The sequence below is a fragment of the Octodon degus genome, unplaced genomic scaffold (assembly GCF_000260255.1).
Source record: "Octodon degus isolate 3935 unplaced genomic scaffold, OctDeg1.0 scaffold00010, whole genome shotgun sequence".
Lineage (NCBI taxonomy): Eukaryota > Metazoa > Chordata > Mammalia > Rodentia > Octodontidae > Octodon > Octodon degus.
This window is the reverse complement of record NW_004524586.1, coordinates 21,839,942-21,855,926: the sequence shown is the minus strand read 5'-3', so window position 1 is coordinate 21,855,926 and position 15,985 is coordinate 21,839,942. Positions and strand designations below refer to the sequence as shown.

At 50.1% G+C, this 15,985-nt stretch overlaps 1 protein-coding gene across 25 annotated transcripts in view; it reads left to right on the top strand.

Moving 5' to 3' along the window:
• Tacc2 (transforming acidic coiled-coil containing protein 2) overlaps positions 1 to 12,793 on the top strand; it is a 247,871-nt gene extending 235,078 nt beyond the window's left edge. For 21 of the 25 annotated variants that reach the window (XM_023708947.1, XM_023708941.1, XM_023708952.1 and 18 more), the window contains 7 exons: positions 842 to 982; positions 1,357 to 1,433; positions 2,824 to 2,867; positions 8,617 to 8,777; positions 9,006 to 9,112; positions 9,450 to 9,570; positions 12,249 to 12,792. In XM_023708947.1, coding sequence (XP_023564715.1) covers positions 842 to 982; positions 1,357 to 1,433; positions 2,824 to 2,867; positions 8,617 to 8,777; positions 9,006 to 9,112; positions 9,450 to 9,570; positions 12,249 to 12,314 — 717 coding nt within the window. In that variant the 3' untranslated portion in view covers positions 12,315 to 12,792. Of the gene's footprint in view, positions 1 to 841; positions 983 to 1,356; positions 1,434 to 2,823; positions 2,868 to 8,616; positions 8,778 to 9,005; positions 9,113 to 9,449; positions 9,571 to 12,248 lie in introns of all 25 variants that reach the window. The other 4 variants (XM_023708945.1, XM_004625607.2, XM_004625605.2 and 1 more) reach the window with 1 other exon arrangement.
• Positions 12,794 to 15,985: the final 3,192 nt, after the last annotated feature.

Genomic DNA, 15,985 nt, shown 5'->3' with positions numbered 1-15,985 from the left:
GGTTGATGGATGATGCTCCTAACACTGCTTTTCAATTCTGCTGCAAATTGCTGAGCGTTTTGTGCTAAGAATAATCATCGTCTGCTCCTGACCTCTCTGAGGCTGGTGTCTGTCACTGTCACCTGCAGAGGGCTGGAATGCCTCACCACAGCATCAGGTGGGTGGGGCAGGGTCATCCCCTTGTTGCAGCCCTAATCAGTAAATGTGGATGTGTTGATGAACCCAGTTTTCAGTTTTCCGTTGATGCGACAGTCGTAATGACAGCATTGTTATCCACACAGTAGATAGAGCTTGCTGACGTTGACACCTACAGTAGGCCTGAAGTTTTGTGGGAATCACTCCCCTTCAAATGGATCCTTGCAAGCAAGTGGCCTCCTAAATTGAAATGTGGCCGTTCTTACCGCAGTGATCAAATCTGTGGTTGTTCAAAGCTAGGCAAATACAGACTAGAATTCAGTATCATTCACCAGCAGAACTTTCCCGGGGAAGTGGAGCCTGCTGGATCATACCCTTGGGCCTTATACACGATGCCTAAGTGGCTGGGAATCTGATAAATGGCAGCGATAGCTGGCTGCAGGCGCACTGGACTCCCAGGCTCCTACTTGCCAGGGCTTCTTCACCATCAGTGTCCCCATCTGTCTGCACAGGGACAGAATGCTGGATTCCCCCGTTCATTAGTTTTCACATCTTCAAGTACTTGGAGTGTTTTTTGTTTCAAAACTGTGCCACTAAGGATGAATACAATTCCCAGCGGGATGAATACGGTCCTCTTTGTTAGGGGGTCAGTGTTAACTGGAGTATTCTTTTACTTTTGTTTTTTAAATGGAAACTCATTCCACAGAGAGAGGCTGCTCACCCACCAGATGTCTCCATCTCCAAAACAGCCCTGTACTCCCGCATCGGGACCACCGAGGTAGAGAAGCCAGGCCTTCTGTTCCAGCAGCCGGACTTGGACTCTGCCCTGCAGCTTGCCAGAGCCGAGGTACTGCAGTATGTGTATAGTATGGTGCCTGTCACTGGTAAATATATGTATATATAGCCACAAAGCCAGTGTCTTTGGAGACAGACTTTTTCCAGTGGACACTGCAGACAAAGATGTGTGGCCCTCGGAGGAGGGGCCTGATCTCGACATCGCTTCAACAGACACGTGTGGCTTTGTTGGATGTGTAACAAAAAGCGTACACCTTCCCCGTGCAGTGTGGAAATCACATTTCTGGTTTAGTTCTGTCTCTTGCTCTGTAAGTCTCTGAATGTAATTAGGGTTTGTTCTAGAAAGGTTTACAGTATTTCTTTGATATCTCCTTCTTGATTTGGTCAGATTGGAATTCCTCTTTCTTTTCTCCTCCCTGGTACTAGGTCATCACCAAGGAGAGAGAGGTCTCCGAGTGGAAGGATAAATACGAAGAAAGCAGGCGGGAAGTGATGGAAATGAGGTGAGTCGTGGTGCTCGTCCTCCTGGTGCCCGGGGATGATGACCTGTGACCCAGTAGTGGCTGGTGTCACTGGGTCCCCAGATAGTGTCTTATGTCGGAACAGTCCTCTTTTCTTCATTTTGCAAGGGTCACATTTTACGAGGATAGTCCTATAAGACAGCTTGCCCATTGGTTAAAGAACGCAGGACAATAAATACCTGTATGGAGAGCACTCTCCGCCAGCCTCTAGTTCCACTACTCAGCCTTCTCTTGAAGGATTCATTTTCATTTGTTCTATATTATAAAAGACATAAATAGCCACCGTGTAGTACATAGCACATTTAGCTGCAATGGTGAGTGCTATTTTTTTTTTTTTAATGTATTTAGCAGTGTCCACAGGGTCTCACTAAACAGATCAGACTGTAGTAATCCTCCTGTTCTTCAGTCCTTATGTGCAGGGTTGAGAAAGAATCAAAGTGGTTCTGTCATTGGTACCTTCTTGTTGTGGCTCTGGTCAGGTTGAGGTATTCACCTTGGGATGAATGTCAGGAAGCCAGGATGGGTGTTCTGGAGCTAGGAAGCCTTCGGGCTGCAGAATGCCTCAGCTTGCATTTTGCCTCTTAATCTTACCAACCTCCACTCCCTGCCCCCCACCCTAGCCCCAGAGCCTCAGATCAGACTCAAGGGTCATCCCTGAGCAGTAGTAATGGACCTCCCAGCTCTTGATTCACAGCCATGTACCCCACGTGAGGCAGATCAGCAGGGCCCAGGCCACCTAGCCCTGAGTCTTTGTGATCTCGTGTCCTTTGGATCCTGGGTCTTTGGCCATTAGCATCTGTTGGTTCTCTTGGGAAAACCATCCCTGGATTATGTGGATGAAACTGCAGCCTTTCCCAAGGCTTCTTTCAGAAAATTGGCTTTGGAGGGAAGACTTCTCACCCCTGCTGCTTCAACTTGGGGGTAGCTAAGAAGCAGGTTAGTGAGTGGAGACTTTAGGTTTCTAAGCAGCTGCTGTTGGTGGAGTCTCCCCAAGAAGCGCTCCTTTAACCTGATCCTGCTCTAAAAGCACAAGAAGAAGCCTCGGGCCTTGAGGAGCTTCTTCTCCAATGGAGAAGACAGGGCAAGAAGCTTTGGAAGAACATGTAGAAGAAGTATTAGAATGAAGGAGAAAGCATTTGGAGGAGAGAACATTTGAGAAAGACCATGAGAGACAGACTCTGAGCGGTGGAGGTAGAGAGTAGATGCGAACATGCACAAAGACATGCAGGTGAGAAAGCCAGAGCCACAAGAGATCACTTGTTCTCGCTGAACTACCATGTCCCTGAGGTGACTGGGTGTCACACTGTTGACATTAGGTTCTTAGGCTGTGGGCAGGAAGGCCTGGTCCAACATGCCCTTCTGTCTCTTCCAGGAAGATCGTGGCTGAGTATGAGAAGACGATCGCGCAGATGATAGGTAGGTGTCCTGACTCGGTTGCTCCTACCTGTCCTGAGGTTTCCTGATCGGGGGAGGCCTTTGAGGGTGGAGGCCTTTGAGAACATGAAATCCTTGGAAGAAATAGCTTGGCAGGTGGCTCTGCTTCAGGTGGAGAGCAGGGGCCTCTTGGAACACCCGTCTGGATGTGGCTTAGAATTCCTAATGTTCGTAAGGAACACTGTGGTGGCCATCTCCATAGGCCGCAAAAGAACTGTTCACCTCATGGGAAAAGAGATTGAAGTTTGCTCCCAGATTGTTCAGGACTTTAATTTTTGCTCATGGGAGGAAATCGGAATCAAATTCCTGAATCCTATTTTAGTTTGGACTCCAGTGACGAATTTCTCCCTTTCAGCCATTACACAGGGGCCTAGGGCAGGACAGCGGAGCCTGTGGCAGTTGCCGACCCTCTCCCCTCTCCCTTCCCTTCTGTGACCGTCCTGAATTCTGCCAACCAATACCCACACACTTCCTGAGACTGGACACTGCCTCAGAATCAGTCTTAGCACAGCACCCAGGCTGCCTGCACTGACAAATTGCTGTGGCCCCTGATGGAAGACGGCCTTGAGTTCTAAGTTACAGTTAGGCCTTCACTGTCTTTGCGAACTTTATCTTGGTCTTTTTTAATAATGACAAATGCTCTTAGAGAAGCACCAAGCCCAACTTTTTACAGTAATGATCACTGTTCAGAAGTGATATTATGGATTTTTTTTTTCTCCGAATGCCTTCCGGGCAGGTTTGGCTGGCTGGAGTTGTGGGGATCGAATACAGCAACCTGAGGCTGACACCTTTGTGGAAGCAGCCACTTAAAGAACTGAGCTACAGGGCAGGCCCCGTAGAAGTGATATTATGGAGTAAAAACCTCCAAGTGCCCACAGTCCACCATTGATTGGTATATTCGAGTTTGTAAAGAAGCCCTCTCTCAGATATTTGGATTTAGGAGTCACACCCCAGACTAACCTGTCCCCAGACAAACAGAATAGTAGCTGCAGTGCAGAGGCCATCAAGTGCCTTCCAAAGAAGGTTTTTATGTTTTACTTTGTTTTTGTTTCGGGTGGTACTGGAGATTGAAGGCCCCTCACTTCACTATACCTCCACCCCTTTATTTTTAAATTTGAGGCAGTGTCACCTAAATTGCCCAGGCTGACCTTGAATTGGGAGTCCAGAAGAGCCAGGATTATAGCTGTTGCAGCAGGCTCCAAAGGGCTTTAATTAGGGTTCAGTATAATCCAGGCCGTTCATGCTGAGCTCCAGGAAAGACCACTTGGTCATGTCAGGTGTGTGCTTTCTGTCAAATGAAGTGTGTTACATGGTTTTAAGAATTTGTGGACACGTGGGGGTGAGATAACAGTATTTTAAAACTCTGGTCATTGAAACTGCTATATAAAGGTGACCAGGTCAGGGAAGGATTTACAGGGATACCTTGGTCCATGAGCGCTTCTGTTTGTAAAAAATTAGGCTCCCATACAAAGGTGTGTGGAAAAGTTTTACTTCCAAACCCCACATGGGGTGACATACATGACCACAGCCCCCCAGATACAACCATTTCCCCCAAATGGTAAAACAAATTATTATTTTAAAGCACATTATATTTGTAAACCAAGGTACTGCTGTGCATCTTTCAGTATGAAGCGTCTGCCAAGCTGAGCAAACCTGGGGCCTCCTGGAGGCTTGGGGCATGAGAGCATCCCTTAGGCCTGCCCCAGTGCATCTGGAAACATCTGAGCCATGCCTCTGTAGTTCTGCCCTTGGCGGTTGTGCAGGGGAGGTGTGGGGCTAAGGCTTGAAGGGCGTAAGCTTTGCTCCTGAGAGAAGGCTGCCCACAGCCAGCTTTTTCTGCTTAGTTGGTAAGCAGAGCTTTTCGGCAGAGTTGATACAAGCAGACTCTTGATTGCTCAGGCATGAGCGAGCCTCTCTCGTTAACACATAGTCCCTGTGGGATAGGAAGGTAGTAGCCTTTGAGGCTTTCCTCATAGAGTGTTTGCAGGTAAGAGCCGCTGGGATGTTTTCAGTCTGAGGCAGTGTGAATAGCACATGTGGCGCGGTTCCAGCGTGGTCCTTCGGCATATGACGGCTTTTGCTTTTTGCTCATTGCAGGGATTATGGCCACCTGTGCCACCTCTCCCCAAGGACACCTGCTGTGTGTTTCCTCTGCAAGAGCTATAGATTCAGCCCCTTGAAGCAATTTCCTATACCTTCTGAGTGGCTCCGAGTGACCCCTCCAGAGTCTAGCTGGGAGTAGTGTGGTCACTTAGTGTGCTCTCTCACCTGTGTGTCTGTTCCCCGTCCCCATTCACTGTCCCCTCTGTCATCCACTTTTCCAGAGCTTTGCTCATCAGAAAAGTGGCAAGTCCATGGCTGTCATCCTTTAGTCACTGTTACAGGTCATTGGTTAAAGCCACAATAGACTTCAAAGGTCTCCATGTCCTCATAGAAGGCAGTGGGGCCTGAGCTTTGGGGACAGGTTGAGTTGCAGGACGCCCACGCGCCTCCTCTGGATTTCGTACTTCCCTTTCCCAGTTTTACTCACCTGACCAGGGTTGCTCGGGGTAGGGCGTAGGCAGCAGTTCAGGAGCAGCGTGAACACACACGCTTGGCAGGTGCCAGGGACACAGCCCACCTGGCTGGCTCTGCCTGGTTCTGTGGCTCCCGTACAGCTTCCCCAGGTGGCTCCACACGTGTGCCATTGATCCCGCCACTGGTCCTTCTCATCAGATGTGTCTCTTCAAATTCAAATGCTGGCTGTTTAGGATTTAGAAAACAAAAAGAGAGTTCTGTGCTTTCTGCATTCCAGGTTGTGCAATTGATTTTTTTCTGCCTTCCGATCAAGTACCCTGATTATCTGTTTTGCTTCCATTTTCTGTTGCTTCTTGCCCTTTGCTTGCAAAACAAACAGGCAAGCCTGGTAAGTAAACGCTTTCCCCTAATTTTCCCCCTTTCCCCTAATTTTCCCCATTGCAACCCCTGTTTGTGTTTTGTTTTTCTGTTTTTATGGTTTTTGCTTTGGTGTTTTCGCTACATTCTCCACACAGTGTAATGATGTTGTGCTGAAAAGGCCAGACCAGGCTTCAGAGGCATTGTTCTGTGGTCGAGTGCAGCCCATTGCTGGTCTAAGGCTGATTTCCTGATTTGAAGAACTTAAGTGCACTGGCCATGCATAAAAAGATTTGCACACCGTTCTCGTCGCCTCAGTCTCCTGGGATTTGGGCTGTTCTGTTTTTAAAAGGGTTAGATGGGGAGGAGAGGAAACCTAAGGCAGGAGACATCTTGGATCCAGGAAATCAGATGGACTCTGTTTGATAAGTGGCTCCTTTCTCCTCGCTGGGTGAAATGTATATGTGGCGGTGGCAGTGGGGGTGGCATAGCAGCCGAGTGTGCTGGGAACTAAGGAAACACCTTACCTGCAGCAGAAGCAAGCATTGGGTTACTGATAAAACATGGAAATGCCCTATTTGAGGAGAAGGGGTGGAACGAGCAGGTTGCCAGGGATTCTGTTAGGCTCTGCCACCTCCCCACCCCAGGCCCTGTGCACAGATCCAGGGGAGACTCACAGGCTTCACAGGCTGCTGATAACAGGTCACTACTACCAGGCTCTCTCGGTGTTGAGGACTTTGTATACGTCTTGTTTACCCTTCCCCCAGTGAGACAGCAGTAGTGCTATCCCTGACTTCAAAGCCCCTGTCCCAGGTCACACAGCTGGTAAGTGTCAGAGCCAGGGTTCAAACCTGGGATGTCAGATTTAGGAGCCTCTTGCCCATGGCCCTGTGTGGCTCCAGACTGCTGGTAGTGAGTGTGTGAAGAGCCGTGTGACTGCAGAGGCAGGGACAGGGGACCTCGGGCTTCTTCCTGGCCCGTGGTACCTAGGCGGCCTGCATCCACTTCACAAGGAGGTTGTTCCCGGTGCAGATTCCTGGCCCCGACCAGGACGGTGTGAGGCCCAGTCTGCACAGACTCTCCAGCTGGCTTGATGCCCACTCACGCATGACAGCCACCTAGATCAGGAAGTGAGGCCTGGGCCCGAGGGGTCGGGACCTTCAAGCACTTTCACCTTAGGCAGTGGGCAAGGCACCCATCAGGGAAGGCACCCATCAGGGAAGGCACCCAGACAGCCTCCCTGCTGTTACTGAGTCGTGTCTTTCAAAGTCAGTTGTCACGGGAACCCTCCGAGGCAGGGTGGTCCTGATCAGGGCTTTGCATTTGCGTTCTGCTGTTTCCTCAGTGAACAGTGGCTCCATTTCACCTTCTGTCAAATGAAAGCAAGAAAACCCCACCTGGGCTCCTGTAAGGCTCAGCTGTTCGTTCCTTGCGTGGGCTGTGTGGAGGTGTCACCTAGGCAGAGACGCTCTTCAAGCCTGGGTTAGAGCAGTGGGGAAAACAGACGGAGAGCCACGTTCCAGTGTCTGCCCTGGAGAGAGTGTGTCTGTGGGTGTGCAGGTGGCCCCCACACACTTTGGCACATGCACACTCACACACACAGCCCTGTGCGTGCACACACCGGGGAGCACATTCCACGCCTTCCTGAGGTGCCGAGGGATCAGAGTCCTGAGTGAATGGGGGAGACATGGGGAGCTCCGGGGGCTGCCTGGGTGCACAGGGCATCTGGCTGAAGCACAGAGGCCAGGGAGGCTGGAGGGCAGAGCCTGTGGGAAGGAGTCTGGAGCTTGGTCCTAGCGCAGGGGCAGACGCCTGGGCTTTTCTCAGCAGGAGTGAGGCGGCCTGGTTTGCACTCTTGGAAGCTCATCTACCAGGCGCTGGCTCAGCATTCACCCTGCAGAGCTGTCAGTAGAGTGCTTGGCATAGGAGAGTTGGTGGTTGCTATTGCTGTCACTGTCGCCATTCCTAGATACGATTCCTCTTGGCAGCCCTTAGAGTCAGTCCTCTCCTAAATGAGCTGACACTCCCAGAGAGGCAAATCTACAAGGGCAGGTACCTCAGGAGGTCCAAGTGAAGGCGCTCCCTTGCCACTTGCCGTCACCCAGAGAGCAAAGGTCCCCTCAGCACCTGGCATCAGTGTGTGCAGGGGCGGTGTGTAGAGTGGTCAGGGGAACCTGTCCCATCAGCACAGCAATGGAGTTGGGGATGTCTAGTGTTGGAGTGTAGCGCAAGATGGTTGCGTGGCAGTGGGGTGAGCTGAAGAGGAGCGGGGTTCTCAGCCAGGATCAGCCCTCCAACTGGACCCACATTAGTTCTGCTGCACTCACTGGGGTTAGAGCTTGCTGCATCAAAGAACCTTGCAGTGTGAAATGGAGGAGAAAGTGTTGGGGGCTTTTGTTTATGGGATGCTTTAGGGGTGAAAAAATCTTTTTCTCTCCCAATGATTCTCTTTGTCTTGCTAACTTTTAGAGAGGCTTACCCCTCAAGCACCCTTGAATCTTGCCCTACATAAGGGCAATATCAATGTCTTCTCTATCTGCTGAGTCTGTTTGCTGTAGGAAAAAATGGTCACTAGGGTCTCTAGGATAGATTTGTAAGGGACTGCCTTGATCAGGTTAAAAGATAATGACTAATTTCCACCTGTGCAGGACCAGGTCTGGGATGCTGGGCCTCTAGGTTTCTTCTTTTACAGACCATCCAGGACTTTGGGGAAAGGGTCCATTCCAGGGAAGAGTCAGGGCTTAAGCTGCACCCACTGGTTAGGCTGAGTTGCACCCGAGGGCTTAGCTGGCCCCAGGGACCCGGTGTGGGTTTCAGGCGTCATCATCCCCCCCCCCCCCCCCGTCTCTCCTGCCAGAGGACGAGCAAAGAGAGAAGTCTGTGTCGCACCAAACTGTGCAGCAGCTGGTCCTGGAGAAGGAGCAAGCCCTGGCCGACCTGAACTCCGTGGAGAAGTCTCTGGCTGACCTTTTCAGGAGATACGAGAAGATGAAGGAAGTCCTTGAGGGTTTCCGCAAGGTTTGTCCGTGTTCCTGGGCGCAGCAGGAGGCTGGGTGTATGGAAGAAAGGTGGGAGCTCTTTGGAGGGGCTTGGGGGGCTCCAGGACCATCTTGAACTGTGAAGTGTGTGTGTGTGGGGGGATCCTTGAAGGCTCAGGAGCCAGGCTTGTACCTGTACCCTAGAGTTACTGGGCTTCCTGAAACTCCAGGCAATTTTCTTGTGAGCCCCCATCTTCTGTCATCCCAGAATGAAGAGGTGCTAAAGAAATGTGCACAAGAGTACCTGTCACGAGTGAAGAAGGAGGAGCAGAGGTACCAGGCCCTGAAGGTGCATGCGGAGGAGAAACTGGACAGGTAACTTACCCAGCGGGGAGCTCCGGTGGTGCCTGACATTGGTTTGCGGAGGGCAGCTGATCCATGTGCATATTTTTGGTATGACCAGCCCTAAGGGCACACTCTCAGATCATGTCCAGTCTGATGGGGGCGGCATGTGTTGTAATGTTTCCAGTGTCCAAAACATTTCCAGCTTGTGGGAGTTGGGGGTGGAGGCCTTTCTGAGCTCCTGTGTGTGGGCTGTGGTTGATGGGGTCAGAGCCAGTCCCTTCTGCCCAGAACTAAGAGGAGCAAAGTAGGAGGCACCTGTGGCCATCTGTGATGAAGCATGATCATTCTGAGTCCCCTGTTCCCCCAGGGCCAATGCAGAGATTGCCCAGGTTCGAGGCAAGGCCCAGCAGGAGCAAGCTGCCTACCAGGCCAGCCTGCGGAAGGAGCAGCTGCGAGTGGATGCTCTGGAAAGAACGTTGGAGCAGAAGGTAGGGGCTGCTGTGGGTGGGCTGGTGCCATCCCGCATGTGTGTATCGGTGTCTTCCTCCTGAGGGTCCGGCATCACACCAGCCCCAACCAAGATGGGCTTCCTTTCTTCCTTCTCTGAAATCCTCCAGATACTTGTTTCCACTTCTCATTCCTTTACAATATTCACTCATATGTACACAGTTTATTAAGACCCTAATGTGCTAGGCATAGTACTTGATCGGATGCTTCTGTCCAAGGTTCCTGTTAGTGAGTGGATGTGGTGGTACCTACCAGGCCCCAGGCTGAGACAAGCAGTAGGCGCAGGGAACAGAGAGTGTCAGGGCCAGAAAAGTCCAGATGTCCACTTGTTCCATGGATAAGAGGCAAATCTCCTGAGGTCACACAGCTTGTCCCCAGGTTTCCAGATTTCCATTTGATACTCAGCCCCCTATGTATATCTCCTCCCTGGGTGTGTCTATGAGGAGCTCTATCAGTCAGCAGTGCTGGGTGCGTGAGGCTAAGTCTGTCTACGTGAGGGCAGGCCCACTCCTGCTGTTGCTTGAATGGAGGAGGTTTCTAGATACGCAGTTTCCTTCCAGTTTATTGCTGAGCCTTAAGGTTCTCCTGGTCGGCAGAGCTTAGCAGCCTGGGGTAGCGGTACATGCAGTACATGTTGGCATCGAGGGGCCCCTTGTGTTTAGTAGGCAGGTGAGCATCAGCCTGTCTGCCAGGTGGCCCCTGCTACTGGAGAAACACCCTGAGGTTCCAGCACGGTCCAGAGGGACAGCTTGGCTAACCAGCTGTAACCTCTGTCTTCATGAAAACCTAAGCCTCACCTGACTTAGATGGCATCAGGGGTAGAGCCCTGAGAATCAGGCAGCTTTTCTTCTCACCGAACTTGGCCATCTGTACAGCTCTGGGCAAGGCTTGTTCTAGGTTCCCTTCAGCTCTAAAAACATTCCAGGCGGGAGTTGCTCTGAAGCCCAAGTCATTCCCCACCTGTCACAACTGTGTCCCTCAGTATGTTCCTACTGCTCCAGAACCCAGGCAGCTGGAAGGAATGGTACAGATCGCTGGCTTCATTCTACCTCTTAGGATGAAAAAGGCTAATGGTTACTAGGCACTTTAGTACGTGAACTACATTTTACAAGGAGCAAGCCTAAATGTTGCCAGATATGCTAGATGCGCGAAGCTCCTCCGCGGGGCAGTTTGATGGTGGCCGAGGATCCCAGCACAGAGCTTGGAAAGCTTCCAGGCATCCATATCTTAGGGGTCTGCGCATGCCTCTTAACCATGAGTCAGCTGGCATTTTGTTCAGTAAGTGTAATGACAACACCATAGAGTTGCCAGGTCATCTTGAGTTTGTACTCCAGGCCAGCCACATGTGACAGGCTGTGTGACCTTAAGCAAAATGCTCAGCCTTTCCAAGCCTCAGTTTCCTCATGAGAAAATGGGGTTATTAATGGCTTCCTTAAGGTCCCAGTAGTCAGAATGCCCAGCGTAGTGACTGGCATATAGCAAGCACTCCATGAAAGTCAGCATTTGTTATCAGCAGCCCAGGGAAGCAGTGGCAGTACTGATGACAATGACCTGAAGACTCATGCTCCTGAAGAGCCCATGATCCCCCTGGGAGCCTCGTCTTCCAGCAGTGCCTCTCTGAACTCAGAGCATACAATGGAGACAGGAAGTGGCGCAGCTGGTGGTAGACCGCCCTCCCACCCCTACTATAGAAGGCTCATTCTTCCCCTGCATATGGTTCTGTGACGCATGGCACCAGGAGTCCTGCCTTAAAACAAAGCTCATGGCTCCGGCTTGGCACATGTCCCACAAAGTCCCAAGGTCTCCATGGAAAGGTCTCAGTTCACCTTCCATAGAGACTTTGAGGAAATGCGGGCTGCAAAATGTGCCCAGGATTCCAGAAAGACCTGTCCCTGGGAGCAGGCCCCTCGAGGGGGTAGTGCGGTTACAGCGGCTCAGCCTGGGGGCTCCGTGTCTCGCTTGCTGAGAGCTGAGCCGTGTCTGCACAATGGCACATGTCGCTGGATCCCATCAGAGAGGCTGGGAAGTCATTGCTGCACACCCCTGTGGTTGGTTGCCCCTGATTGGTCTTCAGAGAATGTACAAGGCATGTCAGGAGGAACATCCTTAAGCTACCTTGCATCTACTCTGCCACCTTGCCAACACCTGTCCCCACAACAACACCTACGGGCCATCTTCCAAATAATGCTGTTGTTCTTATCCAAGTAGAATTGCATGACCCTTCTTGTGCAGAAAGCCAGTGAAGGGCTCAGCCCAGCCCAGACCATCACTATCCCAGAGCGTAGCCTTCACAGGCAGAGACAAGAATTGTACTGAGTAACCCTGTAGTCTGTGCTAGTCACTCTGCATTCCCTGCCTCATTTGCATTTCTTAGCCCATTTGCATGTCTTGCCTTATTTGCACAACCTCATTTACTTCTCAGACAGATATTATCACTTACATTTTAAAAATAAGGAGACCAAGGTTCCGAGAGGTTGTGTAACCTGCCCCAGGTCTCATAGCTAGAGCAGATTGTGTGGTCCCAGGTAATTCCCCTGCTTATGTCACCTTTGGGGGACCGAGGGGCTGGGCAGAACCTCATCCTCCCAAAGTTCTCAGCACCTCTTTTGATTGACTTGATTTCAAAGATCAGAAACTTCTTCCTTGTCTTTTCTTTCAGAATAAGGAGATAGAAGAGCTGACCAAGATTTGCGATGAACTGATTGCTAAAATGGGGAAAAGCTAACTCTAAACCAAATGCTTGGACTTGACTGTCGCGTGCAATATGACCATTGGCACACTGCTGTCCTCGAAGTTACGCGGACAGGTTCTGTTTTCACTTTTCGTATGCACTACTGTATTTCCTTTCTAAATAACGTTTGATTTGATTGTATGCAGTACTACGGAGACTATCAGGATTTCTTGCTATTGGTTTGCATTTTCCTAGTATAATTCATAGCAAGTTGACCTCAGAGTTCCTGTATCAGGGAGACTGTCTGATTCTCTAATAAAAGGCAAAAAATTGCTGACCTTGGCCCTGCCCTTTGTACACGGATTCCCAGGGCGAGCAGCTTTTGATTTAATATGAACATGTACAGCGTGCATAGGGACTCTTGCCTTAAGGAGTGTAAACTTGATCCACATTTGCTGATTTGTTTTAAAGAATGCATGTTTCAAATAAAATCTTCTATTGTAAATAAATTTTTTTCTTTGGATCTTGGCAATGAGCGTGGCTGCGCTTTATTTTCTGGGAAGGGTTGAGTCTTTCCTTGCTTTTGTTAAAGAATATCAGATTTGGCCTTGTGCTCTTTGGCTTATTTGTCTGGGCTCCTTTCTTTGTCTATTAAGTAACATTTCCTTCATTGTTGCGGTGGGGTTTGTAAATGAAGCTAATGAGAAATACTGTCTTGCAACTTTGAATAATTAAGGGGATACATTGGCTTTCTCTTAATGGGCTGTCACTCTTCGCCGCTCAGTGTATGAGGATCAACCTCGAAATGTTGAGGGTTGCTTTTGTGACGTAGAAGACTGATGAACCAGTCACCTCCAAGGAGAGGTGGCTATGTGCCTACGTGGCATCTGAGGGTGCTTCCTTTCTGCCACACCTGGGTTCTCCCAGCGGTGCGGGCCTTTGGTCCCACAGTCACCCTCAGCAGGACAGGGGCCCGAGCTAGAACAGAGACCCCCTCCCTCACTCTGCCCAGCCCCTCCCCAGGCCTAGCCATGTCCCCTTGGCCAGGTGCTCACTCCCCTGGGCCTTACCTCTGTCTGGCTCAGGTTCCGATCTCAACCACTCTCTTAGAAGCTTTTCTTTTTATTCAGATAAAGTATTAAGATTGAAAAAGTTATAACTACAAAGGTGTGTGTGAGGGTTGATTGTGTCAGTGTAAGAGAAGCTCAATTAAACTGGCTCAGCAGTCCCACCCCCTGGGGTGTGCAGGACCTAGCCCAGGGCAGCTTGTCGCCTGGACAGTATAAGGGGAAAGCAAAGAAGACTCACCACTATTTCTTCAGGGAAGCTCCAGCCTTTGCCTTCACGTTGGATGTCATCTCCTGGCTCCCAGCGCCAACTCTTCAGCTTCCGGCATGGATCCTCCAGCCTTCCGGTAGACTCTCCAGCCTCCCATTGCAGACCCACTGGCCTCCTAATACAGACTTGCATGGACCCTGCAGTGAGCTCCAGACCTTGAGCTGGACCCTTAGGTCTCCAGAGTGCAGACACCATCTGCAAGCTTCCTTGTCCGACTACAGGTGCCTGTTGCAAGCCAATTTTGTTAATTCTTACGTATCTGTATTATATCTTTCTCTATCAAACACCGACTAGGGGCTGGTGAGATGGCTCAGTGGTCTAAAGCACCCACTTAGAACAAGCTTAGCAAAGCACAGGGACCGCGGTTCAATCCCCCAGCACCACATGCCAGCCAGCCCCGCCCCCTGGTGGGCTGAGCTGGCCACACACACACACACACACACACACATAAATAAATAAATAAATAAATAAAATTAAAAAAAAAAAAAAACCGACTAATAGGAGAGAAAGCTATGCATAATGTCCAGAGCAAGAAGCTATCAGTATTTTTATGTATTTTACCCTTTTTCTTTTTTCTTTTTTTTAATGTATTTAGTACAGGGTCTTACTACACAGGTCGAACTCCTAGTGATCCTCCCGTTTTCAGCCTCCCAGGCGCTGGGATTATAAGCATGTGCTACTACGTCCAGTCTCAATTGCCATCTCAGCGCACCCGGGGCAGATCCAGTATGGCATGTGCCAGGGATCATACCCCGGTCTCTGCATCTGCCTAAGCAGGCGCTGTAGTCCACTGAGCTATCTGGCCGGCCCTTACCCTTTTTCTTGATATGTGAAATATGTCATTTGTTCAGAAAAGCAAGGTATTTGGAATTCTGCAGTACTGGATGCTCACAGCCATCTGCAGTCCTGTGTGCCATTTGTTGACTTTCCCCCACTTAATCCTGTAATCTGAGCGTCATGTTATATAGGAACTGGGGGAGGGTCCTAGAGATCAAACCCAGGGCACTCTCTCACTGAGCTACATCCTCAGCCCTTTCTGAGCTTTTATTTTGAGACAAGGTCTTGCTAAATTGCTCAGGCGTGCCTCAGACTGGTGATCCTCCTGCCTCCCGAGTTGGTGGCATTGGGGAGCTGCACATGCTGTGACACCCAGGCCTAAAACATCTTGGTGAAATTGTTTGCGTGTACTTAGAAGCATCCCGAATGTCAACCAAATAGCTGCAGTTTTGTTGCTTTGCAACTAGAGTGAGATTCAGCAGTTACCTTATGTAAGTTGCATCAGAAACTACAGATGAAGAAAATGACCACCCTGTATGTACCCTGTGCTGTGCACCAGCAGGAACCTGATGTCAGTTTCCATGCCAGCTGCAACCCCCAGGCTGTACAGGCAAGGCCAGTGGCTATTGGAAATACCCTAGGGAAACGGTCTGAAGACGTGCTCCAAGAACACAATAAAAAACAAAAAAATACATGCTTAGTGGTACGTGAAACATACCCAAAAAAGACACTGTACTGTTTAAAAGCAATATATGTATAGTCTTAGATTTTTCAATATTTTCTTTAAAACGATTGAATTAGATTTAGAATGTTAAATTACTTACAGACAAGGGGAACAAAACGGCTGGAGCCAATTATTTTTTACCTTTCTCCTCTCTGAGCCTTGGCAACTTTTTTTTTTTTTTTTTGGACAGGCTTTCATTTAGCTCAGCAACAATCCTCTTTGTATTTTTCCCTCAGCATGTTACTTTCTTTTCTCAGGGAGCCACAGTCTCCCAGTGCAGGTCAACCTTCAGTTGCCTGGGTGCTGTCTCCATGGAGCGCAGTGTACTACAAACTGAGAAATTTTTTTATCAGTAAATCCAGGGGAAAAAAACACCCTTTGGGCTGGCGGGATAGCTCAGTTGGTCCTGCCTAAGCAGGCGCAGGAGACCTTGGTTTGATCCCCAGCATCACATGCCACGCCAGCCACGCTTTCAGGATGGGCTGAGTGAGCCAAAAAATAAAATCCAGCGGCTCATTTTGAATGGCTCCATAGCATTCGTGCCCCCCCCCAAGTCCCCTGGAGATGGGGGCTGTTGTGTGACTTTGCATGTGCTGCTACCGTTCTGCATGCGGCACGAGTGCCCCTATATACATGTGTGCATACATTCCCTCGGCTGATCCTGCAGAGGCTCCCCTGGGCTGCCGGGGTCACTTTTCAGCCCAACGCCACTGGGAACGTGGGCTTCATTGTTTATTGCTCCTTGCAGTGAGGGAGAACACCCGCCAGGGGGAGCCGCGAGGCTGCGCTGGAAATGGGTGTTGGGACGACATCGCATAGGATGAAGACCCGGAGTGGGTGGTTGAAGGGAGGGGTTAATGAAGCAGTCTCGCTCCGTATTGGATGC